Source organism: Cyprinus carpio, chromosome B17 (genome assembly GCF_018340385.1).
Source record: "Cyprinus carpio isolate SPL01 chromosome B17, ASM1834038v1, whole genome shotgun sequence".
In the NCBI taxonomy this organism is placed as follows: Eukaryota; Metazoa; Chordata; class Actinopteri; order Cypriniformes; family Cyprinidae; genus Cyprinus; species Cyprinus carpio.
Genome location: NC_056613.1, coordinates 20718692 through 20740960, shown reverse-complemented (window position 1 = coordinate 20740960; position 22269 = coordinate 20718692). Strand labels below are relative to the sequence as shown.

The 22269-nt window shown below is 37.0% G+C and overlaps 1 protein-coding gene across 1 annotated transcript; it reads right to left on the bottom strand.

The window, feature by feature from the left end:
- Positions 1-298: 298 nt before the first annotated feature.
- On the bottom strand, positions 299-21561 carry znf106a (zinc finger protein 106a). Its single transcript, XM_042742740.1, has 22 exons — positions 21447-21561; positions 19215-19313; positions 18186-18247; positions 16050-16244; positions 13112-14893; positions 12628-13024; positions 12130-12199; positions 11889-12043; positions 11733-11793; positions 11254-11517; positions 10452-11166; positions 9239-9282; positions 7403-7545; positions 7164-7298; positions 4772-4888; positions 4446-4637; positions 4199-4261; positions 3987-4106; positions 3066-3137; positions 2872-2943; positions 2644-2790; positions 299-2060 (listed from the first exon to the last, which is right to left on the bottom strand). Exons 2-22 carry the CDS (start codon positions 19266-19268, stop codon positions 2004-2006), a joined length of 4917 nt encoding a protein of 1638 aa, XP_042598674.1. The 5' UTR covers positions 19269-19313; positions 21447-21561; the 3' UTR covers positions 299-2003.
- Between the last annotated feature and the right edge of the window lie 708 nt (positions 21562-22269).

Here is a 22269-nt window from a genome sequence, read left to right as displayed (position 1 = left end):
GTGCTTTCCCAGGAGGAAACATAAAGCCTAATTATTTACACAAGCATAAGTGGCAATTGCAAAATAAAATAAATGGATAATTGTTTTCTTCTTTTTTTTAAAGGCTCTGTAATAGCGCTACAGTATATTTCACCATTTATTTCATATCTTGTTAGAATTTTTTTTTTTTTTCAACCCTGTTACAAAATTTGTTATTGCTTTCAAAACGTAATGGGAATGTAGCCTACTCGTACTACACTGGAATATAAACTCCATGAAACCAAATTTTCCCTTAGGATAAAAGAAAGGCACACAGTGGCACAGTAGATCTTTTTTATTTCTTTGTTTCAATAGCTTTTGTGTACAAAATGTCTATAAAGATTTTAACAGTTTTTGAAATGAACAAGTGTGAGAAACTTAGGAATACCAGGTAAGAGGCTGCAAATCTCTCCTCAGCAACACACGAATATAGCAAAAGATGCATTTCAAAGGTTATGCCTTAGTGAAAAAACAAACTGTGAATTTATCCATTATGATAGAACTAAAAACCGGACAAAAGTGACCATATATAGTTACAAATACACCTCTTCAGGGGTAGTAAAATGTTTTATTTCAACATGAGAGTACTGTTACTGTACTGTTACATCAGAAACCTACAAAACCAAGTTAGGAAATTAAGATGTTTGCAGTTAATGGTTACACTAAGTTTTGGTTTGTGTGTGCATAACAGGGTTGAGGATTATAGGAAGTGAAGTAATACACTCCCAACTGCACAAAAACACGTCCCATGTTTATCACCCCTACAACTTTCATTCTCTCGCAGCAAAATAAAGGTACTTTCCTGTGTGAGGACCCTCCGGGACTTGCATAAAACTACAAATCTCATTGGCACAAATGCCACAAAATACTGTAAAGGTAAAGAAAAAAAACCCAAACTTCTTCACTATATAAAAAAAAAAGGAAAATAAAATGATCTTGTCTTTTCGTTCAAACTATCCCATAAAACACATTCACATTTGTTCTCAACCAACTGCCACTTTACAGTCTCTGTCAACAGCACAGCAAACATTTCAACTGCAGACTTAAGAGTCACGGCAAACTTAAATCCTTCGACTTTACTTCACCTTTGGTGAGCAACCATAGAGAAACCAAAAAAAAAAATAAAAATAAAAACAACCAAACAAAAAATTATTGGAAATAGATAAAAAAAGAAAACCAAATAAAATCACCAGACACACCTTGACAAAAAATGATTTTTGTATCTGTAAACCATATTGAAATGTAAATGTCTCTTAATAACAGATTGCTTTGGCAGGTATTTAATACCATGTCATTGGAAAATAGATTGACCTTGTCCTTCATAAAAGCCTGCAATGTTACAACACTAAAATCTGGTTGCTCGACACGACAAGTCTCATGCTTTCTGAATTCACTCCACATCAGAAGATCTGTAAAGTCATACGGCACACACAATAGTGAGCTACACGTGTTTGCTGAGGGAGCTGCAGCACCTCTTTTGCTGCACCGGTACCCAAATGTTTCCCACAGTTTCTGTCTTTATTTGGTCGGTAAATCTCAGAGCTGATGATACGATACGGTGTATGATCAGATGAGACACTTGGAAAAGCGTCTGATACAGAAATCAATCCCTTCCAGGAGAGTATCAGAGCAATGCCACGTCAGTATAAAAGAATTGAGCATATTTCACACTTCAGATAGAAGTGAAAGAGAGGAGGCTCATGTAAAAAACTTCCTCTCGTCAAAATACCAACAAATCAAATCCACTTATAGAGAAATGCTTCTCTTTTCGTTTGGAATTACAATAACACTGATCTTTTTTTGAACTTAAAATCAACCACCATTGTTTAAATTGTGGCTTCAGCTTCATCTAAGTGGCAGTATGTCGGTATCTGATGGATCGTATAAAAATATGCCCATGAACAGGGCTCCTCTGGTGAGGGCTGAATGAGACATTCCCAATATGGGAAAAGAGGAGACCATGTCTGTGAAATTTCCTTGGCCCCTCATGGCTCCATTTTACTGTCGTCCTCAGCATGTTTCTGCATGTGACAATGCACTGCCTACAAAGACAAGAGTCACATCAATGTTTAAAACAAATAAAAGAGATCAAAAATGTTATTTTATAATTTATACAAAAAAATCTAGTTTTATCTATAATGAATGTTGTTATTTTATAATTTATACAAAAAAATCTAGTTTTATCTATAAATAACTATACGCAGCTTGAATAATTTATGACAAATGCATGTTTGATAAAACAATAATATAGTGAAAGGTTATTAAAATTAATTTAACAGTTTAATATACTTAAAATGCAATTTATGTTTGGCATGGATTTTCTTGCAATTCTACAAAGTTTTGTGGAAACCAAAAACATTCTTTGAGAAATAAAACTAAAGAGTTTAAACATGCATTTTAAATTGTGATAACATATAAAACCATGATAAAATAATAATTTAGTTGCATCAAAGTAATGAGAATTGGAAGGAAAAGGTGGCTAACCGTCATGAAAATAAATAGTCTACTTTTTTGCGCAGTGACAAATTCCTTGTAGCTTTAAGTTTCATTTGTGGTAATGCAGCTACAAATTTTGTGGTTTTCATGTGTGAAAGCTACATTCTGAGTGGCAGAGAGCCGCCGTACCTGTTTGGAGCCGTTGCGGGTGGTGAAGAAGGTGTCGCAGTTCCTCCAGCGGCATTTGAATGTTTGCTGTGCTGGGCTGGTGTGATCGTTCAGCAGGTGCTGCTGCAGGTGCTCCATCACACCGAAGATTAGAGTACAACCGTACCACTGTGAGGAGGCAGGAAACACATTAACTGGCATCAGGAATCTCTTTCAGTCTGAGTCTGTCGTGTCATGACAGTTTCTTACCCAGCAGCGGTAGTTCTGAATCAGGTTCAATCTGACAGCTCTCACGCTCCCATCATAGCAGCCTGTGTAGATCTGCAACAGACAAACCACCACCAGCCTCATTTTTAAAAGCATTTGCTTCAATAATTAATGCTTGCAAATCTTTATGAAATCTGGTTTTGGATTCAAACAGGGTGTTAAGAAGATGCGCTCACCATGCTCTTGTGGATGACCATACACATCACCATGTCTGAATGTCCACCATATACCTGAAGTCTGTCATGAGACTGGAAACACCAGAGATATGGTCAATATCACAAAAATAGGTTACAACAATATCACTTTAATCCCACTCACGAGTGAGTGAATACATGAATCCAAGAAAATGGACCACTGATATTTTTTTTACATTGTGACATTAATTTCATTACAATTAAGTATTTGATCTCTAATTTTCATTAACACCGTTTTGAAAAAAAAAAAAAAAAAATTCTGGTTTATATTCTTATTTCCGTTTTTAAACTTTACAGTATTCAAACAGCATAGTAATATTTCATGATTTTCATAAAAATATACTGTTTAATAACACCAGTTTTATTTATGTAATACTATATTTTTTATCTTTTATTTTTGCATTTTTAATGCATTTATTTCATTTGCAGATAAAAATACAGTTCTTTGTCATTTTTATTATTTTTGTTTTAAATAGGAATACCAGGTAAATGATTTTTTATGCTTTATTTTTATTTCAGTTTTAATATTTCAATTTTAAATGAAAATTAGAAATGATGCCTTGGAAATTATCTTCAAATAATTTTGATGAAGTATTTCAAGTTTAAGGTTTTTCATTTAATATGTATATTCTAGTTAAAGTTTATTTCAATTAATGCAAACCATTATTAATAGTTTTAATCTTCCTTTACACTGAACAGTACTGATTTACTGTAATTCTGTAAAAGTAATGTGCTTAAGTAATCACTGATATTAACAAGAATAATAAAAGTAACGTTGAGAAAAAAAACAAAAACTTTTTTTATTATGTTTTTGGCTGAACATGGTTTTGGTGACATTTCTTGACAAGCTTTGTAATAGTTGCCTAGTTAAAGGAATGTGGAATGTGAATGTGTCATTTATACCTGGAGCTCGTACACACGGACCAGTTTGTCCAGGCATGCGGTGACCATCACCTTTCCCAGTATGGCCACCACAGTGACAGCATGACTATGACCCTTATAGATCCTCACCAGTTCTCCTGTCTGGAGATCCAGAGACAAAGAACTTAATAAGATACAAACAAGACACCTCATTCTCACATCTCATTGAGAAACACAGTGCATTAAGTACTCACATGAATATTATGAGCATGTACAGACTGATCACTCGAGCCACTGAACACCAAATCATTCACCACCTGAAGAGAAGAAACAAATAAAACCTTTTTGTAAATAGTATTTTTAGGATATCCTGGCCACACTTTTTAATATGATGAAACTGAATGAGGACTGGGACTGTCAAGTTTCAAATATAATGCAAAACCATGTTTTGAGTAACTGCATTAAGCATAATCATTTGGAAAAATGGGATCAGACACAAACCTTCATGCAGAGCACAGTTTTGCTGTGGCCCTCGAGCGTTCGCAGCAGCAAGCCACTCTTAGCATCTCTAACGCTGATGGTGGCGTCATAAGAGCCAACCAGCAGGATACGTCGAGCCCCTTCCTGAGCCGTTGCCAAGCAACTTACAGCCCGCGGGCCATGGCACTCGAACACATCCAGCTGCTTATTGTTCTGCAGGAGATGAGGAAAAGTTCATTACCTCACGATCAGGGAACAGAGGACTCAATAAGCTCTCAGCTTATCTTTGCTAAATGTAGCTTATTTTAGCCCAAACCCTGAATTCTGATTCATTAAAGACTTAATACCCTAAGACTGAAGGTGATCACAGAGCCATTGGCAAGACCGGCATAGAGAATTTTCCAACGATTATGAAGACAAAGCACTCGATCTGGGAGAGCCAGCTGTTCCACACACTCTGTTGTCTGAGGAAAAAAAACAGAAATCCTTGTAATATTCTCAATGCTACAGAAAGATATGAAAAAACTGCCGTATAAAGAAAACGCTAAAAATAGAAGGACTCAGAATTCTATCATCAGTGCCATTATAATTGAAACTCATGCTTATTACTTTCTTCATCATCAAACAAAAAGATGATGTTAGGCAGTAAGTCCAACAATGTTACCATTGTTAACTAAAACTAAAACTTGTTATAGCTTTATATAATATATATATATATATATATATATATATAAATCAATTTAAAAAATTTGAAATGTTGCCCTGACTCCTAACTGAAATAATTTTAAGCACTATTATGTGACCTTGGACCACAAAACCAGTCTTAAGTCGCTGGGGTATAATTGTAGCAATAGCCAACAATACATTGTATGGGTCAAATTTATCAGTTTTTCTTTTATGCCAAAACCATTAGGATATTAAGATAATGTTCCATGAAGATTTTTTGTAAATTTCCTACTGTAATTATATATATATATATATATATATATATATATATATATTAAAGGGTTACTCTACAGCAGAATGAAAATTTTGTCATTAACCACTTAACCCCATGTCGTTCCAAACCCGTAAGCGCCAGCGTCACCATAGTGCCATTTTGGCAAATCTGAGGAGTAGAAGACACAGAAGAGCATACGCTGTCACTTACCCCCATGTCAATTTGATTCAATTATAAAGACTTTGCCAAAATGTCGCTAGCCTGATTTTGACTAAAGTCATTATTTTTGTTTTCTTTGTGTACAAAAAGTATTCTCGATGCTTCATAACATTATGGTTGAATCACTGATGGCAGATGGACTATTCTGATGATGCTTTTCATACTTTTCTGGACCTTGACAGTGTTAATTACTTGGCAATCTATGGGACAGTCACAAGCCTCCCGGTTTTCATCCAAAATATCTTAAATTGTGTTCCAAAGACCAACAAAACTTTTACAGGTGTGGAACGATATGAGGGTTAGTGATTAATGACAAAATTTTCATTTTGGGATGGAGTATCCCTTTCATTTTTGATTAGTAATATGCATTGCTAAGAACTTCATTTGGACAACTTTAAAGATGATTTTCTTAATATTTAGATTTTTTTTGCACCCTCAGATTACAGATTTTCAAATAGACATGTCTTGCCAAATACTGTCCTATCCTAACAAACTATACATCAACGGAAAGCTTATTTATTCAGCTTTCAGATGATGTATAAATCTCAATTTTATAAAACTGACCTTATGACTGGTTTTGTGGTCCAGGGTCACATATTACTAAAGCAAAATTAAAAAAATAAAAGAACCCTAAAAACTTAAGTAAAAACCTAATAAACTAAAATAATGAAATCCAGAAATCTAAAAATAAAAGCTAATTCAAAATATTAACAAAGGTAAATAAATAATACTAAAATAACACTGATGTCCAGTCTGTTCATGCTTTTTCATGCGCAAAGTGAATGGTGACAGGTTTTCAGTAAATAACTACTTACATTTTGAAGTCATTTAATATTTATTAGGTAATACATTTAAATTTTAATAATTCAATATTTATTAGATAATACATATTCTACCATTATCAATTCTACTTTTAATAGTTTTATCAGCTTTTATGGTGCTTTTTGTCCTTTTTGGTGCTAGACAGTCCATAATAACTCACTTTAAATATATGGTAGATAACACTCTGCTAAAGTTTGCATTTGTTCCACTGATGAAATAATGTCATTTGAGTCTGGAACTATTCATTGGTGACAAAAATGTAATTTTAAGTGAATCATTCCTTTAAATATCAGTTTGTTCCTCACTAGTGCTGTCAAATGATTAATCATGATTAATCACATCCAATATAAAAAAATCTGTTTACATAATAAATGTCTGTGCACTGTGTACATTTATTATGCATATATAAATACACACACATATATGCATGTGTTTGTATTTATATATACATAACAAATACACACATTATACACACTTATATTATGTAAACAAAAACTTTTATTTTAGATGCGATTAATCATGATTAATCATTTGACAGCACTATTCCTCATACAAATCTAGTATATAAAAAGTTGCATGAACTATTTTATGGTACTTTTTGACAATGTGAATAACTCTCTACTAAAGTGCAGCCTGTGTGTCTGAAAACTTTCATGTTCTATTGAAGAAAATAAGTTGCAAACAACATCAATGTGAATAAATGATGATAGTTTTCATTCTTGGGTGGACTGTTTCAAAAGCAGTGTGAATCAAAGTACCTTGAGGTTGTAACAGCGGATGGTCTGGTCACTTGATCCTGAGTACAGGCGCTGTTGCAGGCCTCCTCCACATGACACCAACAGACAATTCACTTTACTGCTGTGACCTTCAAACACCGCCATACACTTCCGGCTCTGTAACAACGAGGAGACTGTAAGCTACATTCATAGATCATCATATTCATGTTGAAATGCTTTTCCTAAACTACATGTTTCAGACAATTTCTACAAAGTCTTACGATCAGATTGAAAGCGCGTATAGTGCGGTCCCCTGAGCAAGTGTACAGCAGTCCGTTATGGACCTGCATTCCATTCACGGCCTCTTGATGGCCCTCAAACTCCCCTTCTGTTGGCGCCTCCTCCTCCCCAGGATCTGATATATCTGATAAAACACACACACCAACATATCAGTTATTGAGAGAAACATTAACACTATGAAAGAGATGTGTGTCTAGATAATGTTTGTGCTGTCACGCAACAAACAGAACACATTAAAAACTTGTGGGTGAAGTTTGCTTTGATAAAAATGTCATGATCTTTCAAACAAAGTATACTTTCAAAGGCTTACATGTTTAGCTGAAGACATTCGCTAAACATTCTTGATGTGTCAAAACTGAAATATACTTTGCATTTAAGTCGCCACCATAATGCGAAATTATGACGGATCATCAAAACTTATCATAGTCACAATTTTAGCCTTTTTAACCTATTCTTTGGGAAAGTGATTTAATGTGACAGTGCTATGATTTTTAATTTTAGTCGTTTAATGGAGTTCCCAAAAAACAGCACTGGCACAGCTCTCATTTTGTACACGAGTTGGAGGAATTCTCAGGGTTGTCATTCTGGCAGTCACTCTCAGAGGCACAGGTTAAGTATAAAACTAACAGGCACTAAGAATACCTTGCCCTTAAAAAGTAATTTGGGGACTTGATGAACTATTTCTGTATGCTGATCGTGTGAGTATTCTAATTTGGTCGTTCTGCAACGACTGCACTGAACACAGAACTAGACTAATATAAAAGTACTTACTGCTACCAGGGGGTCATATGATGCTATTTAAATTTTTTCAAATCCAAAGAGATATTCTTTATAAAAGTCAAGACTCGTCCACTTCCTCCTAAAATGACTTGTTTAAACAAGCCACCACATGTCTACGTCATGATGTGGGAAGATTTGCATAACACTGCCCAAATGTTCACGCAAAGAAAGAAGGCGTAACTTTTATTCCCGCTGTTGCTGCCGCCGCCATGTCGTGGAGACGCTGTGTGTTTCGTTGTGAAAGCGAAGCTACTTTGTTTGGCCTTCCAAAAGTGGACACAACTAGAAATCAGTGGTTAAGTTGTATTTATCAACACTGTTCCAAAACAGTTCAACTCAAACATTCAGATGTGTGCAGTGCATTTTGCGGAGGATGAGGACCGTTTCCTGTGAGACTGTATGTTGGTTGTTAATTTGTGTTTGTAAGTTGTTTTTCATATTTAAAGAATTTGCCACTGATGATTCAAACGTGAGTTTTGAGCAGTGAAGAGTAGCGCTTCTTGTTTGTCGTTTCTCCGAACACAAATGCAGACATGGTTTTATGTTTGCACGATACGCAATGTACCGTTTAAAACACAGTATAAGTCATTATAATCAGTAATTATGTCCCCACTGGATGCAACAAATTCCTCGTTTGTAATGGTTTTTATTGGTTTTGTCTCGTCACACCGGGACACATGGCATCACAGTATGGCAAGGGGGTAACATTTCCGTCACACGCTTGAGGTATTCGACCAATCACAACGCACTTGATAGCTGGCCAATCAGCGTACACCTCGCTTTACAGAACGATGAGCTTTGTAAAAATCGACAAATTTTAAAAAGGCGGGACATAGAGGAGCAACATTACGTGAAGAGAATGTGTTTTTTGAACCTTAAACCACAAATACACATGGCATAACACCAAATACACAAAATAATGTTCTTTTTAGCAATGTCATATGACCCCTTTAAGGCAATACCTTTTGCTGATGCAGAAGTTAAGTGGTATTAATGGTACATTTGCTTGAAAATATGTTTTTGAACATAACACATACCTGAAGGCACCTTGGACCCCAACACTGAGGCTGATTTTATTTCACTGTAACAATAAAAAACAGAAATTTCAATACTGCAACACTGAGAAACTTCAGGTGACAATAAACAGAAAGAGTCAAGGTGCCAGAAGGCCAAGACCATCTGCAAGTGAACATGACATTAAACAAGCTGTATCTGTTATGTATGTGCACTCTCGCCCACCAAAATCTGCTGTGTTTTCTACCATCTTCAAAGCCCAACAGCCAAATGCTAGGTAAACAATATCTTCCATCTTTCAGAATGGTTACTAACCTCAGAGATCTTACAGATTAAAAACACTTTTTGGAAATCCCATGTTACTTTTCTGACAAACTATTAAAGTGTTCTCACACTCTAGTCCTAACTACAGCTAGTTTGATTAGCATTTTTCACTGTGATCCAGTTCACTTTCTAATCACACTGTTTTACACATGCAGATGTACCTGCGATGTAAGTATAAGAGGTTCATTTATCATACAGTGTATGATGAAGTGCATAAACTCACGCTAGACTGAAGTCAGTGATGTTCTTTGATAATGTTAATATTCTTTCTGAGGAAATGTAAGCATTAAAATTAGTAACAATGTTACAATGTTTATAAAATCATTATGTTAAATACAAATTCAGTCATATTAAAAATATTTTAGAACATCTATTTGCTACTTGACTAAAAATATATAATGTGTAGTTAATAGATTACATAAGGCAGCTTTTAGCAATACCCTGGAGTTGGTTCACTGTTTTTAAGTAAGTAAATCAAATTAGCATGATAATATTGTGTATTGGCGATCTCACAGGCTAACGATAGTACGATATGACTATGGAGCATATTGCCCAACACTACTCTGCAGATGTAGAATAAACTCAGTTTGGTCCAGATTTGAAGCATTCATACAGAAGTCAAATTTCAAAAGATCGCTTTTTTACTTCACAAGCTTACTATTGCTGTGAGAAAGGGATGACCATTCCTGCTCCTGGAGGGCCACTATCCAGCAGAGTTTAGATCCGGTCCTAACTTACACACCAGAACCAGCTAATCAAGGTCTTAAGGATTATAAGAAATCTCTAGGGTAGTGTGCTGTGTCAGACTGGTGCTCAACTATGCAGGTCCTTCAGGCTCAGGAATGGACACCCCTACTATAAGATATTAAGAAGAATTATTTAGAAAATCTTAGTTTAAACCATGAGATTTACCTTTCACAAGTCTTGACTATACTGCTAGTATCAATTTCACTAGTGGAGGTGACTTCATTGCAGGCAAGGTTTTGAGGGTCTGTGACAGCATGGTCTGTTGTGTAGGCAGTAGCTGACTCCTTGGCCTTCTTTTCAGGCATCTCATCTGGGTCTGAAGAATCTAGATTGACAATATCAATATCAGGTGGGGGAAGCTCCACCATCTCCAGTTCAGAGGATTCGGAGTGATCTTCATTCACTGGTGGTGTTGCTAGCTTGGCTCCTTGTGATTGTGCCTTTGAAGCTTCGGTCACCACCATCTCTTCATTTTCATCTTTCTCTTCTGGTGTGGGGGGTGTGACGTAGATGCTGCTGGATCGCCGATGAGGACGACACTTGCGGGTAGGTCGAGTAGCAGGCTGCTCTGCGTCAAGATCAGATTCACTGATTTCAGGCTGCTCGTTCAACTTTGCTTTATCTAGACACTTTCTCTTCTTTAGCTTTCGTACACGTTTCACTGGATTAGTTTCTAGGTGGTTAGAGGGAGACAGCGGCTTAGGAGAGAGGGTTGCAGACATAAATGAGGAAGATGGGTTGGCTAACCCCTCTTGAGAGCTCGAATTTCGATTAATTTCTTTGATGGGTGACAGCTGTAATCTGTGAACTGAGGAAGCTGCTGCCAAAGCCATGCTTGTGGCACCTTGAGAAGTCTTTATCTTAGTGTTGAAGGTAGCATCTGTTTTAGATGAAAAATAAGCATTCTATAATTCAGTACTGCTAGAAATAGCAACCTCTAAGCTGCAATTTAGTGATTGAAACCTACCTGTTTGACAAGCGGCAAACACAGTTTGGACAAGTGTGGTACTTTGAGGTGCTGGGAGGGGGCTTTTGACAATGTTCGGCTTAGAAATGGGGTTACATTGAGAGATGGGCTCCTGTTTTATGGTAACAGGCAGTAAGGAGGTTGAAGAGAATGAGTGAGCAGCTGTTGTTGAGGGAAAAGGATTGGTGATCAGAGAAACCTGGGTTGATGAAGACGTTAAGATCTCCTCACTGCTCCTCTCTCTTTCTTTTGATTCAAATTCACCTGAAAAAGAATTCTGATGTCAATATTTATTATATTATCAGTAACAAATAAGATTTTATAAGATGTTTACTGTCCTGATACATACTACAAACTGGCCTTACAGGTAATTTGTACAGTATGAAAGGATATGTGGTATTAATCTGACTTATCATTTACGTTAGATTTATAAAGTTAATAAATATGATTACATGACTCCTGCTTTCTGATTTTTGTACCTTGCATTCCTTGAAGAATTTCAATGCGCTTGGTTCTCAAAGAGTTCATCTCATTCGTCGCCTGTAAAATCATTAATAAAAACTGTAAAACTGAAGTGGCAGCCCAGTGCCAGCTGAAAACAATTGAATACATTTCTGTTAGCGCTACCGTCTTACCTGTTGTTTGACCATAAGCAAGCGCTGTACTTCTAAATAGGCTGCTTGCAGGGCAGCACGTGCCTGAATAAGACTGTTGTCCACAGCCTGAAGAGAGATGTTAAGCTCCTCCTCACGTAGAGACACAGCCAGCAACTGATCCACTTGCGAGCGTTCTGCAAAACACAATACATTAAAACACCCAAATAAGGACACTGCAGTGTTTTGGTTTACAAAAAATAGCATAAAATAGTTTCCTTGCCTTTCTTAGCCTTAATTTTTTGCCTCTTGTTTTTTCTATCTTCATTAGGAATCTCTGGAGACACAACATCCTAGCGGAAAGATCCAACAATTAGGTAATGGCAAGAATTATACTTCATTTACGTTCTTCTTGCATTAATGTTTATGTAGAACAGAGGTGCCCAATCCTGTTGCTGGAGATCTACCTACAGTACCTGCAAGTGTTCAGTTCCAACCCTGATCAAACACACCTGTCTCTAATTATCGAGTTTTGCTGAAGATCTTAATTAGTTGGTTTGGTTGCATGTGATCAGGTTTGGAGCTGAAATTTGCAGGAAGGTACAGTAGATCTCAAGGAACAGGATTGCGCATCTCTGATGTACAGCATTTTAAAAAATTACACTGGATGCTGCTTTTGAAAGCAGCTATGTAATGTAGCAGGTTGCTAACTCTATTAGAATTAGAGCTACTGTGTTTCTGAGTATGGCAAGCATAAACCATTAGAAAGTATGAAGCTTACCCCAGGAGCTCTGCGTTTCTTCCCAGATCCTTGTGTGTCAATCAGTTCAGTCTCTGATATACAACCACCGTCTTCTTCAACTTCCTCTGGGCCCTTAAAAGGCCCTTTCGAACCTTGATTCTCCAGACGACCTGTGGACTGCAGCTCCTCTCTCCTCGGTGTCTGTGACGGGCCACAGGCAGGAGAGTCCCTCACTGGGTCTACAGCTTTGGGGAGGGAGCTGGTCGCAGCAGGGCTTTCTTTGACCACATTGCTTTCAGACAAGCTTCGCTTGCAGGAAGGCACTTGACTAAATTCAAACAGAGAGTCCCAATGAAAGCCCTCAGAAAGAGGTACTTCATCTTGATCCATTTGGTTCGGACCCTCAGGTTCACAGGGCACCATTTCTATACCAAATCTGAAAAGATTCAGGACAAATTAAGGTATGAAGGAAGTAACAATTTTATGCGAGTAAACAGAAAATGAAGAAATTCTCATGCAGTACCTTGGTAAGCCCTTGCCCTGCTTCTTCCGGTTGACTTCCTGGTACACCTGGTCCCAGTTCACATTTCGCTTTGAGCCAGAGGAGCTAATCAGCTGTCGCAAGGTGGGTTTAAGTCCTGCATCCTTCTCAGTCTCATTTTTTCGTGTGCCACTCACATTTCTAATACGTCTGGCAATATTTAAGTTGGGTTCATGGGATGCTGCTTTGCCTTTGGGGCCCATATGATGGTTCAGATCCCTTTGGAGACATGCAGGTAATGCAAGCTTACTTAGAGAGGGCACAGAGCCACCTGCAGTTTGTTGGGACCCCTCACCAGCTGAGCACAAACCTTCATCCAGTGTGTCCATGACTTGATCTTGTACTGGTAAGTGAGGATTTTCTTCCATTTCACCACACTCCTCCTCATCTTCGTGGCCAATAGTGGAGGTACTAACTTGTAAGGACTGCAGAGATGGCCTAGAGTCATTGCGCACATTGCCAAACTGTACTGAGGTCTCAGCCCTGGTTAACTGCTCTCGGTCACTGCTAAAATGTCTCACAAAACCCAACCTTTCTTGACCTTTGATCTCGTTCAGTTTTTTCTTACTCTCTTGTAATTTTTGATTCTTGATTAATTCTGAACTCTCTACTTGCTCTTTCATCTGAGGCACAGTCTTTGATGCTTTGAGGCAGCTCTCTGTACCAGATACGTCATTAGGGTTATTTCTATTAAGCAATGTCTCTTTAGCTTTTCGCAGCATCTCTGACAGCAGACTATCTTGCTCTGCATTAGAAGTGGCATGTTGTATGAATTCAGAGCTTGAACGTGAATGCTTAAAACCTTTGGAGCTGACAAAGTCTTGACTTCCTGTTTGTCTGAGATTCATTTTTGAACCATCTTCAGCAAGCTTGCTGGGCTTCTCTGTTTTCCTAGTGGTGGAGCTGGAGGGGTAGGTAAAACTATCCATGCTAGTATTACCAATGTTCTTGAAGGAACTCTTCTGCTCCCTGGAATCACTCTCTTTAGGTTCTGTGGGTTTATACTGCCAATTTCTTTGGTCTGCCAGGGATTTCCTCTTCATGTCCTGACTGCCCTCTTTGACACTTTGTGCCTTAGAGGTTTTAGGAGATCCCACATCTGACTTATCTAACAATGGCTGAGGGTTAGTCTGAGATGAAGGATCCCCAAGTTTAGCTGGTGGATATGGTGCCCATCGGTGAGTCTTCTCTGACTTCTGACCCTTACCTTTGTTAGGATCATGCTCTCCACCAGATTCTTCTAGACTCTGTTCACCCTGTGTCTGATTCTCAGAACTGCTGGGTGTCTTCTGAGGCTCTTTGGCAGATGGTTTAAAGAACCTAGGTGGTGACATATATTGTCTCTTCCAAGGGGCATTAAACTGATCGTTGTTCCAGGGAAACTGCTTTCTCAGCTGTGGAGAGCAGACTCCATAGCCACCTTGTCTACCACCCCAGAAGTTTCCTTGGTTGTGCAAACTCCCTCCCTGACGTCCAACAGATTCCCATTTCTGCAAGTCAGGTGGTCCTTCAGCATGCCATGTGGCACACCTAACATCTCGGCTGAACCTTGTGCCACGTTCAGGGGATGAAAATCTCAAATTCTGCCAATTGGAGCCTCTACCCCTTTTGGGCATCTGGGGAAGGTTGGGATAGGGACGGTCCCAAGGGTCACCCTGCTGGTACATCAAAGGCCTTGGCCCAAGCCACTGAGTCTGAAGTTCCTGCCACCTCCTGCGTTGTTCCTGCTCTTGTTTAGCCTGCTTTGCAAAAGCCTCTTCATTCCTAATAGAGTTCAGCATAGAATGGTGACATACAATGATTTATTTTATTGTACTGACACACTTAGCAACCAGGACAGGTGAACAGCATTATGGATACGTTAAACATCAATGCATGAAAATTCAAACATGGAAAGAAACACAAAAGCATGTTTCTTTGGAAATAAGATCATTAAAACTGCTAAGAATACTGCCTCTTCCCTGTCTTCCGGTGATGGGATACAGTTTGGCATGTGACAGGATGACAGCTGTTGATGACCCACTGTTTGTGAAAATCTACTGTTTGTGGCATTCCCTACCAAAACTCAGAAATTACCCACATTCAGAACCTTCATTTATTGTATTCAGAAAAAAACAAATTGCAGACTCAAAGTTTGCTTATTCATCCCTGAATGATTATACAACACACGCTGCTTCCATGAAAGAAATCTGTGTAACTTTCACTGTTTCAATATCAAACTCATTTTATTGGATCAAACTTTTAGTAACGAGGAACTACTGATATTTTTATTCACTGATTTGCAGTGATCATAACTTTTTTTTTTTTTGTAATCTTCACACAACCTGAGATATCAAAATGTTTCATGGCTGACCACAGATATGGTGAGTGACGTACAGTCTTTTTTATCCTATGTGAGATCAAGGGAAAACAACGTCAAAAATAAAGATAAAGTTAAAAAGTTAAAATATAAATAATGAATAACTTGTTTTATTTGAATGAGGTATTTGGTACTTGTATTATGTATTAGGGCAAAACAGCAATGGATTTCTGTCATTAATTCATGTCTTACACTTCACTTAAACAGCATGGTGCATAAAAATAGTTGGTAAGGTCAGACTATTTAAAGACATAGTGCCCATACTGTTTAAGGGTTGAGCTGGAAAGGGACGGTGTGGTATGCATCCAAGAGTGTGAGAGTGCAAGTGTTGCAGTCATGGCTGTTTTTGGCCTCACATGACACCAGACTCCAGTGTCAGAACTGTATGCAGAATAGTTTAATATAGAACTGCAGGTGTTGTGGTAACCAGCAAATTATTAAAACACTAAGACAAAACTTCAGTGACTAAGACTTAAACACTACCATGCAATTAATCACTAGATAACAGGACCACGACCACCATCAACGCTATATAATTCAGCAAGCAAAGCAAAGACTCACCTGATCATTTCCTTGCGTTTCTCGATAAGCTGCACAATGTCTTTGTCAAAGTACTCTTTATCTTGGTCTTCATTTGTGGGCCGGTTCTTCTGATCCTCAATGTGCTGTTTATGTAAAGGGCTGGAGATGTGACTAGCATAGTCGGTCAGGCTCACCTCCGTTACGCCGCAGACCTGGCACTCGTGTCCACAGTCCCTGGGGACGGAGGGGGACATAGGCTGCTCAATGGTTCCCTCCGGCATAGCTACTGCTTCTGAGTGGCTTTCTAATGAGTTAAGGTCTTTTTTAGAGATCAGGAGGCAAACTGACTTCAATCATAAAATAAAATCCAACTAGTTACTAAAAAGGAAAAAATGCAATCTTCCTGATCTTGTGGTTCAACTTCAGGGGCTTCACAAATGGTTTAGAATGAACAGGCAAGAACAGAAGGCGCTGGGAGATCTTGAGCTCAGAGAGGTGACCACCCTCTCAGCAGCTGCTGAGCCTTAGCACGCTGTCATGATGGAGTCCGCTGTGCTCTGAGACGAGGGTTGGGAGAGCTGTTGGATTTTGGTGTGTGAAATCGTATTCCCCCCACCCTCTGTCTCCACCTTCCTCTGCTCTTTAGGGCTACAGCAAGGGTGGGACTCTTTGGCTAGCTGTAATGCGAGCTGCTTACAAAACCCTCCCTGCCATAGTTGCTGTCTTCAGTGCCAAACTCGTGAGCTGATAGATACTTGCTGTTGGCAGATGGTCTATCCCTCGAAAAATGGTGTCATGGCAGCTTGCCATTTTGCAGTCAGCAGTCTGTTAAGTTGTTATTTCTAATTTAAATTTCTAAAGTTTTTGTGCGATTGACTGTGATATGATTTGTGCAATTATCTCTAAGTTCTGCAGCTTATTTCCATTTTATTAAACAAATGATTATTTACTGCTCTAAATTAGTGCTCTGGTTAATTCTCAATATAAACATTAAGCTACATTGATCTCATAAGCAGCATTATTACTATTTAGCTAAAATATGACAAACCTCTCATAATTATTGGTGTGTGTTTGGACTTTAGATTTCAATACCCTCCCCATTTGAGAATGTCATTCTCACTTTTCACATTCCAGAGATGTACATAATTGTCACATGAGGCAGTTGTCATTTGTCAGCCCTGCCAGTTGTTTCCAATGTCCCTTTATATATATATACACTCTCGGGTTAAGACAGCTGCCTCGGCTTATCCATCCACTGACCAAAGGAGGCAAGTGCCTTACAATACACATGCTTTTCATCTTTGACCCCAACCATATTCCACCAAAGAATTTTCTAAAATATTTTCCATGAACGTCATAGTTTATGTTTGCTGCATAAGGATGTTTTAAAAATGATTTAAAAAGAATTCTGGGTTGGATTTCTACATCTTGAAATAAAAGATTAAAAAAAATTGTCTTATAATAAGCATATATTTATCTATTTATTTATTCACTTTTTAACACCATGACAGCATCAAAGCTATTATCATGGCGATCTCAGTATGAATTTCACAAGGTATACAATTAACAAAAAGTGAAAAAAAAAAAAAAAAAAATATATACATTTCAAATCTACACTAGAAAAAAATTCTAAAATACATTCAGGTGATACATTTGTAAATAAATCAGTTAAACACACCTCTGAATAAAACCGTTGTTTATTTACATCAGTACAATCTAATAAAATATGCTTCACATTTTTTGTTTGGCAAGTTAGGCATGATGGTGGTTCTTCACCTTTAAAAATTAACGTACAAATGTCTCAAATAGCGCTGATATTTGAAGAAAGCTCAGTTCTCTGAACTTTAGATTATTGTATTGATAGTGTAGAGATGAGTTTCCCAAACTTGTGTTTGTGAGTTGATGACAAGATAATAATAAGATCATAATATAAGAAAAACAAAAATTAAACACTTATTAAAAAAAGATTAAATATTCATTTACCTGCCTTTCAAGTGACCATTTACTGACATTAGAATACCAGAAAACCATGAACATGCAAAAGTACTGTTAAATTATTGAAATATTAACGTACAACATTATGCAGTACTTAACATAAATATTTTGTGAAGTCAGCTGACAAAAAGGTGGATTACATGATAGTTGGTAACATTGGTGTGTAACATGGGCTCTTACCGTCCTTTCAGATTCTCCAGCTCTCGGTGGTGCAGCATACTTCTCATGTGCTCTTCCATCTCCTAAAAATAAAAAAAAGATTCCATTAAAATATAGCATTGTAAAATTACAGTAATTTCAATAAATAACTCTAAATAGGAATTTATTCTTATATGCAAGACAAAGGTTTTTTGCAACCAAAAGTCTCAAAAGAACAGCAAATGTGCATAAATCAAGACAGGTGCCAACATGTACAAGTTCATTACAGTTTGTCACACAAGGACTCAGGGCATATTGTCACATTCTAGCAGAAATGGGAGATGATATATACTTAAAGGGATATTCCACCCCAAAATCACTTACCCCAACATTGTTCTAAACCCGTAAAAGCTTTGTTTGTCTTCAGAACACAATTTAAGATATTTTGGATGAAAACCAGGAGGCCTGTGACTGTCCCATAGACTGCCAAGTAAATCACAGTGTCAAGGTCCATAAAAGGTATGAAAGTCATCGTCAGAATACTCCATCCAATACACATAGAAACAACGCATCCTTGTGGCGTGGATGACACAGAAGAGCATACAGTGATATGGAGAGACACAGAGGAAACCGTTGACAAAGGAATTGTTGAATAAAGTCATTATTTTTGTTTTCTTCACTTACAAAAAGTGTTCCCGTCGCTTCATATAACCCAGATTGCACATCTGATGGCAGATGGAGTATTCTGACGACGACTTTCATACCTTTTATGGACCTTGAAATTGTTATTTACTTGGCAGTCTATGGGACAGTCACAGGCCTCCTGGTTTTCATCCAAAATATCTTAAATTGTGTTCAGAAGACAAACAAAGCTTTTAGGGGTTTGGAACGACATGGTGATAAGTGATTAATGACCCAATTTTCATTTTGGGGTGGAGTATCCCTTTAAATTGCCTGCTTTGGTTCCAATAAAAGATTTAAAGAGTGCAGACTTTTTGAATGTTTGAAGAAATATAGGCACCTAATTCAGCAGGGAGAGCACGGTGATTTGCATGTAATCGCCAGGTTTACCTGTTTGGAGCTGTAGACAGTTTCACAAAGAATGCATTTCTGTTCTTTAACCATGTTGAATGATTATTGTATCTCAGGCCACCACAAATAAACAGGGTTCTGCATAAAGAGACAAATCAAATTATCACATCAGGTAGCATTTTAAAAGTGTCAAATAATTTAAATCACTTGCCAAGAATAATTTTCCTGATTTCTCATTTCATCCAACACACAGACACACACACACACACACAAACACATTTAAATAGTCATCATACATCAAAAGAGAAAACAGCTTTGAAATAACAAAATTTAATTTTTGATTTATAAAAGAATACATAAATACATAAAATATTGTATTAATAAATTATATCATATGTAAAAAATATATACAAGTTAAAAAACAAATAAAAATAAAACTAAACTATTGGATGAAATTAACTATGAATCAAAAACAAATAATTAATATGACATGAATATGTATAGATCTTCTTGAACAGTCAGAAATCTGTAGTTTGATATGCTGAAGTCATTTGGCAGTTACTCTTCAGTAAGATTGTCATTGATTGAATATGTACCACCGGTTGAAATGTAGAAAGTGACAGCATTCAACTCAGCTATGCACATAGCTCAAAGATGACTGACCTTTCTTGTTTGTTTCATACTGCAGAGGCTCGTATAAGAGTTTGCCAAATCTTACATTAGATTGTGGTGTATCAGCAATATGCATTAGGCTGGACAAACTCCATTAGGAAAGAAAATGGGTCAGTGGCTCTGGCTCCACTGCAGGATGCCAGAGGACACAAACCAGGGACAGCACTCAAGTCAAGAAGCTAAATGCAGCATGCTGGGAGTACAGCACCCGAGCCGACCACAAAACCACTGCAGGGTCGTGTCCTAGCATGTTCAACCCACAAACAGAGTTTGGAAAAACCCACTGCACAAACAGTTTCTACACAGTGTTTTGCATTTAAACATTTGACCTTTGTTAGAACACTGTGTTGCGAGATGCAGCAGTCAAACACATCAGTTTAATTCAAGTTTACATAAAATAACCAACGGAACAGCAGTGCAGTGAAATGCAAATATGCATTCTTGGGGAATGCCCTCAAAAGCTGTCTTCACAAGGCGAATAAAAGCCATTTTTCCTGTTGTTGTACACAGTGCAAACATAAAACTTCAGAAACAGAAGGTGAACAGAAAGAGTTATAAAAAAAACAGGATTTTAATTTAATTTACATAAAGCATGTGTATTGTGAAAAGCATAATACAAATAAAATTCACTTGACTTAAAAAAAACAAACAAACAAAAAAAAAAACAATTCTGACACACTATTTGTGGATCTTGGCCACACATTGTGACTCTCTTTTTTTTTTTTTTTTTTTTTTTTTTGCATTAAAAGGATACTAAATTACAGTTGTGTTTACTCTGGGTGGCTTTTGAATTGGGTTCCATCCATCTGAATTACATGGACTCACAGAGATGGATTGTTTATTGAAAAAAATTCAATTGTGTTCATCTCAAGAAAGAGAGCCACATACATCTGGGATAGCATGAGATTCAGTAAATAATGAGCGATTTTAAATTTTAAATTTTGGGATGGACCATCCATTTAAGTGGAAAACAAATCTAATTTAGAAAACAAACGTGCTTTATGGAGCCCTAGATAACCTTGTCATTACATAAAATATCACCATATTTTAGTGGTGCTTTCAGTAACTGTTTGAAAAGGGCACAACCTTAATGCTGTCAGAGACAAACCCTTAGAAGGATGTTCCATTAGTGCCACTGATAACAACACTGCTTTAAATAGCTCTCAACCACAGGTCAAACACTGCCCAACAGAAATAGAGACCTGCTTCCCTCTCCTGCAAAACAGTCTGGTGATATAACAACGGGGTGGAACATAAAACAGCCTGAAGGTTAATAACCAGGTTTGAGTTTCTGAAATCTGTCATTAGATGAAGCAGGTAAACCGGTCTTGTTATAGTGTGGACAACTCCTTCCAGCAGAGAACTGTTTGGTTAATACATCTGTAGGAATAAAACAGCTAACATCAATGGACAGTACTACTGTGAGCTGGCAGGTGGTTAAACTAAAAAATAAAACAAAACAAAAAGATTTAATGTGCATCCAGAGGTGTGGCTCATGTACCGATGTTTAGCATTCAGGCTATCACTGCATGGGCTGGAAATTAAATAATGTGAGCGATAAAACAAGGTGGATAAAGACAAACTCGGTTTCATGTGTACCTCTTAATTCACGCAGAGAATGCATTTCTTCCAACTTTCCACGCTTCTTCTTCCTTGATGTTTTAACAGCGGCTGCCATCCAACTTCAATGGTGCATTACCGCCACGCACTGTACTGGAGTGTGAACTATACTGTTAATATTACTATATGAGAAACTATAATAATAAAAAAATAAAAATAAAAAAAAGGAAGACTTCCAACTCAAAACAACGTAAAAGGCATCAAATAACGGTCTGCGTTATAAAAAACAAAGCTCATTAACAAAATGTGCTCATGTAATATTCAATGAAGTAATACATAATCAACATACTTTTTAGAGGTTTTTAATAAAGAGTTGTCATGAAAAACAAAAACGACCTCTAACAGCAAAACTTGAGTAGAAAAAATATGTTCTTCTCTTTGGTATTAGTCGGTCCGGATTATTATTTTAAACAAAGTGTAAATACAGTTATTGAAAAATAAATGCATATTCTTGTTGAATTATTAATTAGTTCCACAAAATAATTATGACATAACTTGAATTTAAAACAGTCAAACTCATAATTTTCTAATCATAATTTTTCTTTCTTATAATTTTTTTTTTTCTAAGCTTTCACTGGAAGAAAATTCAACTAACTTGGTTTAAAAAAAAAAAAACGTGTCGGTAAAATTTGGGATGATGCATTCCCCCACATATCCTAAATATACTAAGTATAATAGTTTAAACAACATAAGATTTGTTTAGTCCTGACAGATATATTTATACTTCACATGGGAAAAAAGAAGAAGTAATTTCATCATTAGATTTTATAATAATAAATTTTGTTTAGTCTTGATTTTTTTT

Bases quoted from the DNA above. Each gene is read 5' to 3' on its own strand.
- znf106a (XM_042742740.1), bottom strand. From the start codon at position 19,268: ATGGTTAAAGAACAGAAATGCATTCTTTGTGAAACTGTCTACAGCTCC. The intron at 9,283-10,451 runs GTAAATCTCATG...TTATTGTTACAG, and splicing joins ATAGTCAAGACTTGTGAAAG to TGAAATAAAATCAGCCTCAG. The intron at 4,107-4,198 runs GTGAGTACTTAA...CTGGATCTCCAG, and splicing joins TACATGCTCATAATATTCAT to ACAGGAGAACTGGTGAGGAT.